Source organism: Stomoxys calcitrans, chromosome 4, assembly GCF_963082655.1.
Source record: "Stomoxys calcitrans chromosome 4, idStoCalc2.1, whole genome shotgun sequence".
Classification (NCBI taxonomy): domain Eukaryota; kingdom Metazoa; phylum Arthropoda; class Insecta; order Diptera; family Muscidae; genus Stomoxys; species Stomoxys calcitrans.
Genome location: NC_081555.1, coordinates 4,238,201 through 4,256,305, shown reverse-complemented (window position 1 = coordinate 4,256,305; position 18,105 = coordinate 4,238,201). Strand labels below are relative to the sequence as shown.

The 18,105-nt window shown below is 40.1% G+C and overlaps 2 protein-coding genes across 6 annotated transcripts in view; one reads left to right on the top strand and one right to left on the bottom strand.

The window, feature by feature from the left end:
• The window catches only part of LOC106085736 (voltage-dependent T-type calcium channel subunit alpha-1G), a 194,727-nt gene extending 183,780 nt beyond the window's left edge, over positions 1–10,947 (top strand). For all 5 annotated transcript variants that reach the window (XM_059368132.1, XM_059368128.1, XM_059368129.1 and 2 more), the window contains 8 exons: positions 5,185–5,340; positions 5,711–5,893; positions 6,111–6,323; positions 6,401–6,577; positions 6,636–7,816; positions 7,869–8,061; positions 8,129–8,278; positions 8,341–10,947. In XM_059368132.1, coding sequence (XP_059224115.1) covers positions 5,185–5,340; positions 5,711–5,893; positions 6,111–6,323; positions 6,401–6,577; positions 6,636–7,816; positions 7,869–8,061; positions 8,129–8,278; positions 8,341–10,935 — 4,848 coding nt within the window. In that variant the 3' untranslated portion in view covers positions 10,936–10,947. The remainder of the gene's footprint in view (positions 1–5,184; positions 5,341–5,710; positions 5,894–6,110; positions 6,324–6,400; positions 6,578–6,635; positions 7,817–7,868; positions 8,062–8,128; positions 8,279–8,340) is intronic.
• The window catches only part of LOC106085737 (alpha-ketoglutarate-dependent dioxygenase alkB homolog 7, mitochondrial), a 43,034-nt gene that overhangs the window by 13,334 nt on the left and 11,595 nt on the right, over positions 1–18,105 (bottom strand). The gene's annotated exons all lie outside the window — the stretch shown is intronic.

Sequence of the window (18,105 nt, the reverse complement as noted above, 5' to 3'; positions counted from 1 at the left end):
ACCATGCTAGACCCTATCGAATGCCTTGGAGATAACCAGAGCCACGATTTTACTCCCACCACACTGGTGAATAGAGCGACTTCAACGTTCAGACAGGAATGCCCGTGCATCGATTTCTGCGGAACCCAAACTGCCGGTTGCTAAGAAGACCATTGGACTCTAAGTAACTCACAAGATAGTAATTAACCATCCTCTCATTAACCTTGGAAAGCGCGAAGCATAACGCTATGGGTCCGTAATTCGCAGGGTTGGTTGCCTCGTCCTTCTTGGGGATAGGCTGCACGTTCGCAATCTTCCAACGCGCCGGGAACACACTCGCACGCGGAGCAAGGTTGAAAAGATTAAAAAGATAAAACAAGTGACCATATGCCATCCGGGCCCGGCGATTTATTAATGTCGAGATCTGCAAATACCCTTTTGACTCCACGTGTTCGAAAATAAATCGGAGGTATGGAACTAGATATGTCTTCAATAACGGGGAGTGGTTGATCGCTTTCGGCGGGAAAGGCAGGCAGCAGGATAGCCTTATCAACCGGCCGATGAGTTGCCTTTCACTCTTTTCTAAAACGACCAAAAGCTTTTACCTTCCCTTGGAGAAGGAAGAACTTTTCCACGAAGACGCTGTTGGTGCAGAAACTTTTCGCGTCTAAGGACTCTACCACACGAAGTTATTGTCTGTTTGCGCAGCAATTCATTACTGGCATTTTTCTGCATTTCTGCACGCATGGTTAAACCAGATTTTGTCCATGTCGTTAAACCAGATTTTGTCCATCTTCGGCCTGATTAATCCAATGAGAAAAAGCAGGAAGACTTCTTTCTTTTGACTCATAAAAAGTCTTCTCTTGTTGTTTGCCAGCACGAACAGTATGCCGCTGAGCGACACCTGTTTATAGAGAAATTTTACATGGGCTCAAAAATTACGCCAGCATTAGTGAGGCGATAACCTATGTTCAACGTCATTGGCGAATATACTAAACTATGTGCCACAATGACCTCCAATAAGAAGTATTTGTACACATTTCCCAGCGGCTAGCCTTATTAGTTGGACCCCAAGTTTGTTCATTCGAAACATGGCTACTCGGCTCAGATTGTAATGGCACAAAAGAATATTTCAAGGTGTCACAAACTGAACGAATGAAGTATAACTCCGTACCGAGGTGATATTCATAGAAATTTAAGAATTGAACTAACATGAATGAAAGGAGAAGCTGTTCAATATCGATTGCATCAAGCACAGACAGACAGATTTGAAATAAGAAATTTAATTGTCTTAATTCACAGTTGAAATTTTTAGACAACGATTTTCCAAATTTATGGTTCCCAATGATTGGCACAGAATTCTTAACAAGCCATCTTGTTTATATCTCTAAATAATCTATACTATGAGACAGTGCTAGGATAGCATGTCAGCTTATAACATTTTTGGAAAGGTATTTCAGAGGACTATTGCTTTAAAGAAATTTTGCGGAAAAATTAAATTTTTTTTTTTTTGAAAAAATTACGTGTTATTTTGAGGAGCTATAAAATCGGAACGCATAGAGATATTATCATAATTTTTACACAGTTTATATGTAGATCAAATGATGCTTTAAAAAAATATAATAAATGTACTATCATGTTATAAAAAGCGTTCCAATTGGGCAATATAAGTAACAAACCTCGCTAAATGAGTCTTTTTAGTTACGTTACAATTACCATCATCTTTGAAGAAGTACAATCCAATGATGCCACCAGCCCATAAACCGCACCAAACCGTGACTTTATCTCGATGCTCTTGCAATGCTTCCGGCTGATCTTCACTTCAAAATCAACAATTCTGCTTATTTATGTTCCCATTGAACCAAAAATGAGCTTCACCCATAAAATGGAAAAAGCGCGCGATTAATTTTCTTAACAGATCAGGCATTTTGATAATAAAATTAAATGATTTACAAACGTTCTTCGTTTGTAAGACGATTAATGGTTAAATTATAGATCAAACTCAAGATGTTTGATAGTGAAATAATGCACGAAACGAACATGAGCTGTTTTAACCAGTGTTGCCAAATGGATAATAGCTAAAAAACACCTTACCGCTTAACTGAAAACAATTTCTCTTATCCGAAACACGCTTAAATGAAAATTACGGATAAGCGACACAAAATGGATGCATTTTTGGCGTTTCACTGATCCAATTTCGACTGCATTCAAATAACTAAAACATCTATTTAAACAAATTTTAAATTATAAAAATTTTAATATTGTCGAAACAACTATTCTAAATTGATGTTAGAAAATTTGTTCTAAAGAATGATCTTATAGGACAAGAAAAAAATTCTTCAATTTCGATTCATTCAAATATATGCCAATGAATTCAACCTAGGTTAGCTAAGCATTGACTGACTTAAAAAAAGATTTGCCAATTGATATACCACAATAATAACCGACCAAAGCCTGATAGAAATCGAACCCGTCAATGGAAATCCGAGCTCGCTACCAACTCAGCTTCCAAGGCCCTTAAACTCAGAACTTACTCTAACTAAAATTTATCTAAGACAGCTCTATTTTCAGGCATTTCGATGTTAAAGGGTTAATTAAGCTCATTAAATTGCATGCAATGTACAAGGATTAATCTTAACCGATTTATTTATACACCAACAATGAATAAAAACATCCTACACCGAAAAAAAATTACATAAAATAATTTTAGAGATAATTGAAATTTTTCTTATTTTAATTAGCTTAGCTGACAGAAACTTTAGATGGCGTTGCAAGGCATAAGCCAACGAAATTGCGTTATAATAAATTTTAAAGAATTAATTCTAAAAAAAAAAAATCACTTTGATGTAAAAATTTGCATTAGTTTTCTAGTTTAAAAGTTTAAGAAACTGTATTGTTTTTTTAATTTTTATTGAAACGTGTAAAGAAAACATATTCAAGCCCAGGGAGATAAAAGGGATTTAAAGAAGTTTAGAAGTTAGCATGTCCGTATATAACGCTGAACGCCTGGGTTCGAATCCTGGCGAGACCAACAGAAAAAATTTTCAGCGGTGGTTTTCCCCTCCTAATGCTGGCAACATTTGTGAGGTACTATGCCATGTAAAACCTCTCTCCAAAGAGGCGTCGCACTGCGGCACGCCGTTCGGAATCGGCTATAAAAAGGAGTCCCCTTATAATTGAACTTAAACTTGAATCACACTGCACTCATTGATATGTGAGAAGTGTGCCCCTGTTCCTTAGTGGAATGTTAATGGACAAAATTTGCATGGACATGAAAGCGAAAATTACTTCCCATAATGACCTTTTTAATAAATATGAAGACTATTCATTGGAAAAAGCATAAGACTTCTTACGAGAACAAAAATACCCAAGTTTAGCTAAAGGCTTATCCCGTAGGCCACTTTAAATATTTCATAAAACATTCCATTAACAAATTTATGTCTGTATCTCTTGGGTGAATCAAATCACTTTGCCCATTTGAATTCACCAATAAAAATTCAAAGACATCCCCCAACTAAAGAACTTTCTATGAAACTATAAAACTAAAATATTTCCAACACCTCTGAAGAACTATAAAAATTGAATAAGGAAAATTCTTGCCTTGCTAATGATCCACTGAAATCTAAAATAATCTAAAACGCATTTAGTTCATGAGACATACGTAGGTGTAGGATGTTTCCTCAAGCAAAGAGCCTATTAACACTCAGCAGTTTCACATTACTAATTTTTATTTCTTTACAATTGATTGATCTTACAATTGATTTGAAATAGCCAATAAATTCTCCTTAGCAACAAACCAAAAATGCACAACAACACTCAATACAAAATTGTATTGGAAAGAAAAGACCAAAAATAGAGAGAAAACACTTTTACGCAGTTACGTTTTCATGCAAATTGTTCCCAAACACTTAATTCCCCCATAGAGGCTCACAATCATACTCGTAATTCGATACAAACGTAGTTGGAATGTTTACAAAATCCAAAAATTATGCTTCGTAACGTAACGTAATCGCGAAGAGTCAATACTGAACAAAAGAAGCATTGCATGCGACAGAAAATCATCCGCATTCCATATACCACCAACCATCCGAAGCACACCCAAAAACCTCATTCACCGCCCGGTGATTATGGTATGGGTGTGTGAATATGTACATTCGATACTGCAGATATCTCATTTAGCATTTGCTCATAGGGAGTCCATAGTCGTTTCATCCCATAGCCAATTCATTCAAATTTGGACATTTTTTTTCGCTGCATGTTTCGTTGCGTTTTTTTTCTTTTATGTTTTACCTATTTCCGTCATATAACAACTATTTTGTTCTAAAGGGGGAAAGGATCTACCTTTGACCTCTTTGCGCAACGCTGGCACGTTTTTCCCATTCCTTTACGTATTAATTTCTTTGTGTACCTTAAGACTAATCCAAATACATATACGAAAATTCCCCCCGTCGCCTAACAACGAACCAAATCCAAGGCATATTGGATTCGCGCGCCATTCACAAGCGCCTCCTTTGAGGGACGTATCACACCACGAATTAAATCAAACGTTTGTTGTTCTTCCTTTTATTATTGGTTAATGTATGACGATCATCGATTCGACAGAATCGTAGTCAAGGAAGATAGCACATTTTAGCCACCGCTTTGCTTTGTTTGAGTTTCGATTTGTGCAGCGTTAACACACTTCCTTGACACCCCAAGCATTTGTGTTTTGTTCTTCTTATCTTTTCGCAATTCTTCCACACCACAGAGTAAAAAATCCGGTACAGAGTGTGTTTTGTGGCGAGAATAACAGCAACAATTTATTTGAGTTAATTTATGACATTTACGTTGGTTACGTTTGTTTCCGTTACGTTACGTATTAGTTATTCTAGTTTTGGATTTGTTTGTTTTGTTTTGTTTTTCTTTTCATTTCTTTTTACGTTTTAGTTTAGCTTTTTGAGTTTGTGTTCATTTGACTTGTGCTCGTAAACGTATGTGTTCGATTTTATGTTCATGGTTCCTTTCCAAGCGCCAGCACTCTGGCGGGACCAAGGATGGGGTGGGGGGGGGGCGGGAGATAAAGCTGCGTAATGTGGTTACTCCCTTGGTCCCGTCAAGGTATGGCAATTATCACCATCTATGTTGTGTGGTTGTATGTTTTGTTCGTTCGTTCGTTTGTTTGCTTGTGACAGTGTTCATCACTTACTCAGCGAAAACATTTTCTAGATTCTGACGCAGGAAGACTGGAATGTTGTCCTGTTCAACGGCATGGAAAAGACGAGTCATTGGGCTGCACTGTACTTTGTGGCACTAATGACGTTCGGCAACTACGTTCTCTTTAACTTATTGGTTGCCATTTTGGTTGAGGGATTCAGTTCAGAGGTAGAGTTTTATGAAAATCAAAAAAAAAACACTTTTACCAAAATCCCATAAACGGCAAAGGAGAATATTCGGACCGCAGCTGAGTCATAACACGAGTGTGCACCTATTGCTGCAATCTCATTTAATATCATGCACCACCTGCACCATCGACTTCAAACACACACGACTGACTTGCGTGTTACGTGCCCCCACGTAACGGGCAAACGTATCGAGCTTGTTTTATGGCCGGACGAAAATTCTTCTTTGCCCATTGGATTTTGGGGGACCCACTCCCAAAAAAAAAAAAATAAAAATAAATGAATAAATAATTACAAACAGGACTTGTTGCCTGCATGGAAAAAGTCTAATTTTGAAATTTTGATTCCCTCAGCGAAATGAACGTCGTGAACGGGAACAGCGCGAGTTGGTTAAGAAACTGCGCGAGGAAACATTGGCCGAAAACTATAGCGATGCTATGTACGATGAATCGCACAGTGAGGTCGATTCATCATCGACCAATGAAAGTTACTATGAGGTGCGTAACCGATGGCATAGTGCCGAGGACATACGAAAGGTTAGTATGGCTGTCGCCCAAAAACATTGTCCCCTTACTGTTCCCAGCTCCTCAGTCCCACGATCCTAATGGAGCACCGATTATTTGCTTTTGTCTTTTTTTTGCAATTCCTTTCGCCATTATTTTTGCTTTGACTGCACCACAACCACCAAAACCACCACCGCATACTTGATTTTAATGCCCCCAAATGTCGGCTATGATTGATGATGGATCATAGCTGCAGGACTCCACGGAAATATTCATTGAGAGTAAAAACAATATACAAAAACAACGAATGTTTCCGGCGGCTAGTCGGGAGCATCAAATAAAAGATTTAAATGCTACCATCACTACACAGCCGGGCAGTGTGCCGCTGAGTGCCACCGGAAATCGGAAACTATCCGAGAAGGATGTCAACAAGCCCGATGAGGAGAGGAAGCCTTTGAAAAAGGTGGGTTCTCATGCCACTCAATGAAAACGACAACAACAACTACAATTTTTTTTTAACATTTCCCCTTTTTGCCAAAGACATACTCAATACGAGACCGCAGAGCTGATGCGCCAAGACTTTCAAAAATTCGGCCCATGCGTGAGCCGCCCATCATCACTACCACAGCTGCCACGCCACAAGATTCGCCTAACACCACCATGGAGAACGGCACGAATTTCCGCAGCTGGGGTCAGACAGATGATGAGAAAGTCGAAGTAACTCATCCAATTGCCAAAAAGTGAGCTCGCTTAACTATAACTTTTTTTTTTGCAGAGCCCTGGCTCACCCTCTTTGCTTAGGCCACCCACCATATTTAGCGGGGGCCAGCGTTCGCTGGACGAAGGTATACCCTCTATCGATCTGATACCACCCTCACCGGTATTGCCCCACAAGAGTCCCGTCAATATTTTGAATGCCAGCCAATTGGAGAGCAATGCCACCGCCTCATCCTCCTCCAGCTGTTCCCTGCTGCCACCAGCCCTCAATGGCTCGTCGCCGGGTGGCGGCATACACAGCGTCATAATCGATGATATTTCCAAAAGTTCTACCACGGCCACTGCGGGGACAATTTATGTGCCCACAATATCGTCTACAGCCGCCAAATTGCAATTGCCTCCCTCATTTGGACGAGTTGAGGCAGGTGGTGCTGTCTCAAACAGCGCGACTTCCCTTAGTGCTCCCGCCGCCGAAGCCACCGAGCCTTTGCAAAGGTTGCCCAGCCTGAAACGCTTTCGACGCACAAGTTCGAAGAGGAAGAAACCACAAGAACACATGACGCCCGAGGATTTGGAACACCAACTCAACAATGGCAGCGATAACTCTTGCCTGCTCACAGACTGCTCATCCTCACGCACAGATGTTTTCCTAAAACCCAGCACACCAAATGTGGCCATTAAGAATAAGGAAACCAATCGCCTCAGTCCTCAGAACTCTATACGCCGCCTCTCGGCCTCCTTCAGCATAGGCAGTGGTCCGGGAAGTCGTCGCGCCTCCGCCTGCCTCTTCAACTCACAGATGTACCAGAATCTCAATCAGACGTCTAAGCTGCATGCCTGTCCCAGCAAGCGACGTATGTCCTCCATAGAATTGGCCTTCACCAAAACTTCCCACCTTAACCTGCACAACCTGGAGCCTTCGCGCAAGTCCCTGTCATACACCAACTCCAAGCTGGATTTGGACAAGTGGCAAAAGTCATATACCAACGAGACGGACATGCTGCAGCAGTACATCCAGGAGAGGGAGAAGCGCAAAAACTCCGTCTGCCATATCCCCAAGAAGCGCAACGAGGAGGAGGGAGCCAAACAGGACGAACATACCAAGGAGCAACAACATTCCATTTTTCTATCATCGGATCGTTTTTCTAAGCTCAAGATACTCATTGATAGACTCATACCGCACGATTTCACCAATGAACGTAGAACATATTCGCTGTATATATTTCCGGAAGAAAACAGGTAACGAAATCGGAGGAGGCTGGGCGGCAAAGTTAACGATTTTCTCTTGCAGGTTTCGACGCGTTTGCACTTGGTTTGTCAACCAGAAGTGGTTCGACAATGTGGTCTTGCTGTTCATAGCCCTCAACTGTATCACCTTGGCAATGGAAAGGCCCAACATACCGCCCGACAGCACGGAGCGGTTGTTCTTGTCAACGGCCAATTATGTGTTCACCGCGGTCTTCACTGTGGAAATGTTTGTCAAGGTAAGGCGCCACCTTCCACTCCCACATAACGGTACAAGAAGTGTTGATCACCATCTCATTGTTGCAGGTTGTTGCTGCTGGTATGTTTTATGGACAAGATGCTTACTTCACATCCGGTTGGAACATTATGGATGGTTCGCTGGTAACAATCTCAATCATTGACCTGCTTATGTCTCTGATTAGTGCATCGAGTCCTAGGATTTTTGGGATTTTAAGGGTAAGTCGTCTGTGGCGGGCCACATAACCCCTGATTCCCCCCCTTAACTTTTCTCCCCACAGGTGTTTCGACTACTTCGTTCCCTGCGGCCTTTGCGCGTTATCAATCGAGCGCCGGGTTTGAAATTAGTCGTGCAAACGCTCTTATCGTCCCTTCGACCTATCGGCAATATCGTTCTCATCTGTTGCACCTTTTTCATCATCTTTGGCATATTGGGTGTGCAACTCTTCAAGGGCACCTTCTTCTATTGCGAGGGAGAGAACATCAAGAATGTCAGCAACAAAAGCGAATGCCTCAGCATACCCGGCAATGCCTGGGTGAATCGCAAATACAATTTCGATGACTTGGGCAAGGCGCTGATGTCCCTGTTCGTGCTGAGTTCCCGCGACGGCTGGGTCAACATCATGTACACTGGCCTGGATGCGGTCGGTGTGGACCAACAGCCGATTGTCAATTACAACGAATGGCGCCTGCTGTACTTCATTGCCTTCATACTGCTGGTCGGTTTCTTTGTGCTGAACATGTTTGTCGGAGTTGTGGTGGAGAACTTCCACCGCTGTCGCGAAGAACAAGAGAAGGAGGAGAAAATACGCAGGGCCGCCAAGCGGGCGCTTCAAATGGAGAAGAAACGCCGGCGCATGCATGAGCCTCCGTACTACATCAACTACTCTCCCTCGCGCATGTTTGTCCACAATGTGGTCACTTCCAAGTACTTTGACTTGGCCATAGCCGCCGTAATTGGCCTCAATGTGGTCACAATGGCCATGGAGTACTACATGATGCCCGTATCTCTGCAGTATGCCCTGAAGATATTCAACTACTTCTTCACGGCCGTCTTCATACTGGAGGCCAACATGAAACTGGTGGCCCTGGGCTGGCGCCTGTACATGAAGGATAAGTGGAATCAACTGGATGTGGGCATTGTTCTGCTGTCGATAATTGGCATTGTATTGGAGGAGCTAAAAACGAATATAATACCCATCAATCCAACCATTATTCGTGTGATGCGTGTTTTGCGCATAGCACGAGTGCTTAAGCTGCTGAAAATGGCGAAAGGAATACGAGCGTTATTGGACACAGTAATGCAAGCATTGCCGCAAGTGGGCAACTTGGGTCTGCTCTTCTTCCTGCTGTTCTTCATCTTCGCTGCCCTTGGCGTGGAACTATTCGGAAGGCTTGAGTGCTCCGAAGAGATTCCATGCCAAGGCCTGGGGGAACATGCACATTTCGCCAATTTCGGAATGGCTTTCCTCACATTGTTTCGCGTAGCGACTGGCGATAATTGGAACGGCATCATGAAGGACACGTTGAGAGATAATTGTGATGACGCGGCAGATTGTGTACGCAACTGTTGCGTTAGCTCAGTTATAGCTCCCATTTTCTTTGTGATATTCGTGCTAATGGCGCAATTCGTGTTAGTGAACGTCGTCGTGGCTGTACTGATGAAACACCTCGAGGAGAGCCACAAACAGATGGAAGATGAAATGGACATGGAAGTAGAACTAGAACGTGAATTGGTGCGGGAGCAGGAGTTTGTGCAAGAGCAAAAGCTCTGCGAACAGCTGCAACAAGCGAAGAAAACAGCTCCTGCCCAGCGCCAATTGGGCAAAGTCAAATCACTGCCAATGAATTTTACATACAATACGCCTTCTTTGGAGAAAAAGTTCCCAAGTGTGGTTGCAGCCACCAGCACTCGTCGTCAAACGATACAATACTTTAACCAGCAAAATGGTTTGGGTCTGGCCGAGATCGGTGGGGCCTTCAAGACGCAGACACTCACCCCCCTCGTCCCGGAATCGGCCGTCACCGAGGAGAATAGCTTCGATTCCAAGCTGCAAATACCGCCCACAGTCAGACGTGGCCGGCGCTGCTCAACCGTTTTGCGCAAACGTGGCATTCTAACCAAGGAGCGCTCGCTCGACGAGCAGGCCATTCGTCGACGCACTCTCGAGTCAAAACGCATGAGCTCCGATTCCCTGCCCTGGTGTGCGGAGGCAGGCGAATTTCACAGTGGCACAATTTTCGAAAGCCTAGAGTCCGATGGTGGCAGTCCCTCCTCCACCTACGATCTGCACAGCATACGCAGCGAAGAGGTGCCGCGTAATATTTCCGACACAGCCAGCATAGTGAGTGCTGTGGTCAGTGAGAAGCCCACCAATGCGGCAACGAGCAGCAGTTGTGCAGCCCCCACAGTGCGCAGACCATATGGTCGATCCATGTCAACGGATCCCAGCTTCTTGGCACCATCTCGAGCGAATCTTTTATCGGTGCCGAGATCCATGCCGCCACGCAGTCGCAGCGGCAGCACCAAACAGCTATTCAAGCAACAGGCCCTCGATGAAGATCCCGATATGGATGAAAGTTCCTTGCTGTTGCCCGTTGTTATGGAAAGCGGCTCTCTCACAATAGGCGGCCCGAAGAATGGCAACAAAACATCAATGGCAGCAACGACGGGGACGGCAACAACGGCAACGACGACGGCCGATTCTGCGGATATTGCCATAGCCGAGGGTCTATCCAAATCCGATTCGGCTGAAATATTGCGAATCATATCGGAAAGAAGGCGTGCCGATCAACGCGACAACAGCGGCAATGAAGATTCCGACTACAACGAACTGTTGCTTGTCAAATCGCCACAGTCGTCAATGGATGGCTAAGCAAACGAACGCAAAAAACAAAACGCCTCCTGCTCTCTCAACACTCCATCCTCCCACAACTCCCACCTTTCTCATGGCCACGTCTCTCTACGAAACAAACACTAGACATAATATGTAAAGCAGAGGACATGCCCATTGTATGTATATTTAAATGTATATGTAGATTTGTACACACCAAACACACACACACAAACACATTAGCCACTGTAAGTAGTTACTGTACTAATAATAACGAATAAGAAGTCTAAGTGCATCTCTCATGACCCATTAGTGCGGTTCACATTATATTGGCTTGTTGGTCGAACGATAACAACGTAGAGAAAACAATGTTATCGATAAGTCAGCCTTTGCTGAAAGCCATCGCCGTTGGTTGGACGGCAAAATCGACGCTACGCTGCTGCTCCTCACTCACAACCACACCTGCCAACCGCTTCGACCAGCTTCTACGATAGGTCGTATGATGTGAACGGGCCTAATACCTTATAGTATTAAGCTCACACACAAACACACACACACTCACATGCATTCTCTCTCTCTCTCTCTCATCAACTCAATTCAATGGGGGTTTTTTAAATGTGTATGGGAAACATAAATCAATGCGAACGATTCTTTCATAATACGATGGCATAAACGAACTGTAGTTATTTTGGCTAGCAACAACTAAACTCTGTGATCTAAAACTCAGCTTTCTTTTTGCTACTTTTTTCTTCGCTCTCTATCGCTTTATCTCTCCCTCTCTTTATAGTTATCTTGCACTAACCTTTAAAAGAACTTTTTTATAAGAGAGAGTGAATTGGTTTACTTGGCAGATATGGCATACACTTCATTCAAAACGGTACTTTGAGAATTTTGAGTAACATTAAACAAGTAAAGTATGTGCACAATATTCCGTCTCATTCATAGTTCGAGGAACTAAAACATTTTAAGTCTCTCACTTTAGAATCATAGATATTCGTCAAAGACAGCCTAAAGGTGTGTAAGTTTTTTTAAGAAATTTTGAACAAAAAATTCAAAATAAGCAAATTTAATAATACTAGGATTTCAAATATTTGTTCTGAAACTTGGTCTTGGGGCACCATTAGTTGAAATGTTGGTCTTGGGGCACCATTAGTTGAAATGTTGCGATGCTAATTTTAATTTCTATGCGTCGATCCAGATTGACAATTTAAACTGTTTCTTTAGTAGGAAAATACAAAAAAGTACAATACCACTGACCTTTCCAATAGTACCACTTTGAGGTTCCAACTCGTTCTTTCCCGTTAGGCCAAAATCGTTCTTTTTCGAAATAACAAGCGGACGCGCTGTGTTAGTCAAGTTATTTTCATTTACCCATCAACGAGACGAGTGGATAGAAAACCATCCAAAGACAACAGGGCTTAGAAAACAAAAATTTTTGGCTCAAGTTAAGTAAGTGGTACCTAATGGGGAGTTCGTTGGCACCATAAATGACAATTGCGAAATTAACGATCGATTGTGGATTGCAATTGCGTTGCCAAAGAGCAAATTTGTTATTAAAATTTTCATTGCAAACTTTTTAATAATTTTCTTAGTATCTGAACGTTAAAGACACTGCTATTGAATGAAGCTGACAAAAGGTTCAAAGGTTCAACATTTTAACAAAACTGTTCTGAAAATCTTAAGGAATGGGAATCTTGGGTTCTGGTGTCTGCTAGCATTTTATGTTTTCTATACGCCAGTACTACTTGCTATAGCTAGTACTGGCGACATTTGTAAGGCATTTGCCTTAGATAATCAGCCGTGTAAACTTCTCTACAAAGAGGTGTCGCTCCAGGGCAAGCCGTTCGGACTTGGCTATAAAATTGAGGTCTCTTATTTTGTGTCGAGCAGAGAAAAGTATTCCCGCTGTTCCTTTATGGAATTTTCATGGGCAAATTCGATAATTCATAGAAAATGTCCTAGAAATTTCACTTTTACAACATTTTTTCCCATATTTGACTTTTAAGAAATATTTTCTTAAAAAAAAATAAATTTTCGTTTAGAATGACAATTAAATAATTTTTCTACAAGTTTTAGAAAATAATTTAATTTAATTTGTTTTTTGTGCGCTCTAAATTTATCTGAGTTTAATTTAATTTTTTGTTTTTTGAAACATGTCGAATTATTTTTGTTTGTTTTTCTTTCGAGACGAGCTAGCTCTATGATCGGAGATTTTCAATGCATTCAAATGATGAAAACCAAGGGCAACGGAATGTGGAGCGTATACTTTATAATAATAAAAGCAGTGAATAATATACGTATACGCCACCTGTACCATATTTCACATAGGAACTTTTACTGCCTAGACCACTAACATGTCTGTTCTTGTTTATATCCTCCACCCATAAAGTATATATATTCTTGACCGTCGATCTAGCTGTGCGTCCGTCTGTCCATCCGTCTGTATGTCAAAAGCATGTTAACTTTCGAAGGAGTAAAGCTAGATGCTTGGAATTTTGCACAAATATATTGTACAAGGTAGGTCAGTTGGGATTGTAAATGGGTCAAATCGATCCACGTTTTAATATACAATAGCTGCCATATAGGGTCTAGACTTCTTTAGCTTCTAGAGGGCGCAATTCTTATCCGATTTGGCAGAAATTTTGGACATAAGGTTGAGGAATGAATGTATGAATGAAGGAATGAATATATATATATATGAAGTCATTCCTCAACCTTATGTCCAAAATGTAGAAAATTTCAACCAAATCGGATGAAAATTGCGGCTTCCAGGGGCTCAAGAAGTAAAATCGGAAGATTGGTTTATATGGCAGCTACATCATATTCTTGACCGATTTGAACCGCACTTGGTACACTTGTTAAGAGTCATAACAGAATACCATGTAGAAAATTTCAACCAAATCGGATGAAAACGGTGGCTTCCAGGGGCTCAAGAAGTCAAATCGGGAGATTGGTTTATCTGGGATCTATATCAGGTTATACACAGATTTAAACCGTACTTGGCACAGTTGTTGGAAGTCAAAACAGAACGCTATGTGCAAAATCGGTTTATGTGGGTGCTATATCAGGTTCTTGACCGATTTGGAACGTACTTGGCACAGTTGTTGGAAGCCATAACAGAACATATCAGCCAAATTGGACAAAAATTGTGGCTTCCAGGGGCTCAAGAAGTCAAATGGGGAGATCGGTTTATATGAAAGCTATATACAAATCTGAACCGATATGACCCACGCGTTCGACCGCTATAATGATTTCGACAGACGTACGGACGGAATCTAGTTGAAATTAGAGGGGACGTAAGCCACATAGACAAAAAATCTGCCATTACACAAAAACACATGTATTGGGAAAAGTACAGCTAATAGACAAGGTTGTCGGGCGTGGTTAATGTGGTGTTTATATCATAGAGGCGTTTTCCCCAATAAATTCGGTATAAGTACAAGTTTTTTTTTGCCTGTTTCATTAAACTTTAGTAGCAGGCAAAAAACTTGAAAATTAATAATTCGGCAGAGCCCGGCCGGGATTCGAACCTGGGAACACGGAGCAACAGCGAGAGCCGTTACCATTGTCTAGAGTTCGAAGCCAACAATACAAATTCCAAAAGATACACATAATCATGTATATACCAAGGGAGTAGAGTAATTTGTGTAGACAAAAAATGTGCCATTACACAGAATCACAGACATTGGAAAAAGTACAGCTAAAAGACTGGGTTGTCGGGCGTGGTTAATGAGGTATTTATATTATAGAGGATTTTTCCACACGGAATCATGTGTATACCATGGGAGTAGTGTAATTTGTGTAGACAAAAAATCTGTCACTACACAGAAACACATCCATTGGGAAAAGTACAGCTAATAGACAAGGTTGTCGGGCGGTATTTATATCATAGAGGCGTTTTCCGTAATAAATTCGGTCAAGTACAACATACCAACGTACGGTCATTGAAACCTTCACACTTTATTTGACTTATGCGTATTCTAAACAAAATAACGAAACTCGTCCCATAGTGGTTGGTGTGTGTTTTGTTCTCTAGCTTTCCTTTTCCATTTGCAAAGAAAACTCTCCAATTATTGAGCTCGTCTCGACAGAGAAACAAACAAAAATTGTAACATTTCTTTAAAATAGGACATGAATTTCATTCGAGTAAGCATAAGTATAGTATCAAGCCCTCTCTGAAAGTCTTCTTTAAATCCACTTTAAGGGATCCATGACATTTTGAAACAAGTTTTCCCCATGATTAACTATAAAATTCCAAACTTTCCATTGAATCCCCTGGAAAAAGTTATAAGAATTGCAAGATAAAAAATCCCTAGACTTACAAAAAGAGGTTAAAAGTAAGTGGAACACACTCCCCTGGGAGTAGCATCTTAATTAATTAATGTCATATTAGTTAACTTTTTCCAATTTTGGTACATCAGGGGATTTTATATTTTGTGCCAACATTCGCAACAATTGGATTGAATGGAAATTTTGCTATTTTAGATAAAATAATCTTAAACTTATCTAAAGGAAAATAAGTTTCAAAAATGTTTTCGGATGTTCTTCGAATTTGTCATGATACATAACACAAACAAAACCATTGTCTGTTACAAGAAAAAAAAGTATTACCAAAGAGATGCGTTAGTTTAAGAACTATAATTAGATTGCCAATTGGTATAATTTATGTTAATCAAGGAGAGCTAATTAATCTTAAAAAATTGGAGTGTCTAAATTAAAAATTTTTTATTTGCAAAATTTTTACAAAAAAAACTGCCCTTATTCACAAAGCTTAAAGCAGCGTTAAAGTAGGTTTATTTGCCCGACTTTCTTTATAGAATTGTCTAATAAACCAAATTTGAAGCTGCATTAAGTTTTGTGAATACCGTTGCGAAATTTTTTTGTGATTTTTGTTTAGCAGAAATATTTTGTGGAAAAATGTATAAAGATTTGTCTTATTTTTTATTGCAACAGCGAAGTGGACTATCGAAAGTGGCTATCGAAGTAGGCCTTTTCAGCAGGCGATTCAAGTTACTTACATTGGCATCTGTCTTCTTGGGAGGAGAGTATGGTGTTTGGCTAGACGAGAAATTTAACTTTAACAAATCCAACATTTTGGAAAAGGCAAGAAAGTCAACTCTTGCCCCATACACCTGCAAGAGGGCTATTGGCAAAAGTTGGGGGGTTTAAACCGGCGTGTCATGCACTGGCTATATGCTGCAGTTGTCAGACCTATAATGTTATATGGTGTTGTGGTCTGGTGGACGGCGCTTCAATGCCTCTGGACATCGTGGCTAGACAAATTGCTGCGACCACTGCTGTGAGGTTAAGGGCTGTTTTCCCTTTGGTCATGCGGCGCCTACGGACACTGTGTTATTCTTGATAGAATGCCCGATTTCCCAGACATTATGGATTACACACTGTCTGAGCCGCTTATTGATAAAAAGTACTGTAACACTATTCCTGATAGAATATAATGGAACTACAATATCCTTGCTAATTAAACTAGCATAGACTTCAACACGAATGGCTTTGTACTTGCAACTATCAATTTGTAGAAAATTTTGTTTTTAAGCTTATTTGACAGCCGTATGATAACAATGATGCCAACAAACAACTGTTTTCTACCAAAACAACGCTTTACACGCCAAATAAAAAAGTTTAATTACAATTTTGAACAAATTAGCAACACTGTTGGAAACATTGTGAAATTTAACAATATATTTAACAATATTGATGTTTAGCAATATCTTCCGCACAATCGTAGTCAGTACAAGGCTATGGGAGCTGGCCAACAGTTGGTTCCCAAACTAAAACTAAAGTTCCTCAGAGCTCATTGTAACAACCTCTCCTTGTTTTTATGCTCATTACTGCTTAACATAAACAACAACACCCCTAAGCCTAGACAACATACGGCAACTCTTTCTCTCTCTCTCTCTCTCTTCAGTCATAAAGTCATTGCAAGCCTAAACAGCAGATGAAAAAATGTTACCTTCACATTTAACTAATACAAACACAATGAATGTATGAATGAGCTTAAATGATAGAGAGCAAAACAGGAGTTACGCTCCAGCCTAGTCGTATCATACGGCCTCCTCTCCTCTTGACTCCTGTCAGTCACATTTTTCTCTAATCAAATGTAACCTTTCGTATCGTGTTAAAACAAAATCCCCATAAAATAAAAAGAGACAGGCTGCAATGCTTACATCATATGGGTGACCATTCACAATAAAATAAGTCAGCTGAAATACTCAATGGCTATAGACATAAGGTACGTTAATAAACCATTTGTTTGGAACAGAAAAATAGCAACGTCTTTTGGTTATATCTTGGACTAGTAGTCAATCTGTTGCAGATATAATGTTAAAAATCTTGTTTACATTTTTCCGGAGCATATTTTGTCAATGAAAGTATCATTAACGGATAGTAGATTTTCTTTTATGATTACAAAGGAAGTTGGTTGTACCGTAAGTTGTGCTTATTACAACAGAAGTTGGTTTTCTAAGTAATAACATCCTAAAGCTCGACTCCCTTAGGGGGTAATCAACATAAGAATATGAACTTTTTCATAAACTTTTCTATATAGAAAAGACTTTTTATTAGATATTTTGATTTTTAAATTTTTTAATAAACTTCTCAATTAGCCCTCCTTGATATGTATGTATATTCGTTAAAGATTAAAATTCATTGAAAAACACAACACAAAAATCCAACAAAAACACACATGTGTAGAAATTGAAAGCTGTAATTTTATATAGCAAAAATTGTTTATGTTCCATATGACATATATATAAAAAAACAATTTTACGAAATTGATATAAAACACAAAAGTAAAAAAAAAAACTGAAATTAATTGTTAAATTTTGTGGTAATAATATAAGACAGCAATTAGTTGTTATTAAACGAGTTTATATACAGAAAAATTATAATAAAAAAAACCTATATACATACATACATATATTGTTTGTAGAACCAAAAAATTAATTAAAAAAAAAACCAAACCAAATTAAAAAGAAAACTAAACGCATTTATATGTTTTACATAAAAAAAATCCAAAAAAAATAAAACTGGGGTTTTTTAGGGCAACATGGCCTAGCTAAAAAAAATATCCTTGAATAATTTTAACCAATTTATGACAAATGTATATAAAACTGAATAGACTAGATGTGTTTACACTTCTCAAAAACAAAAATAAAATGTAACCTCAGACATCCCTAGGAATAATTCTCAGTT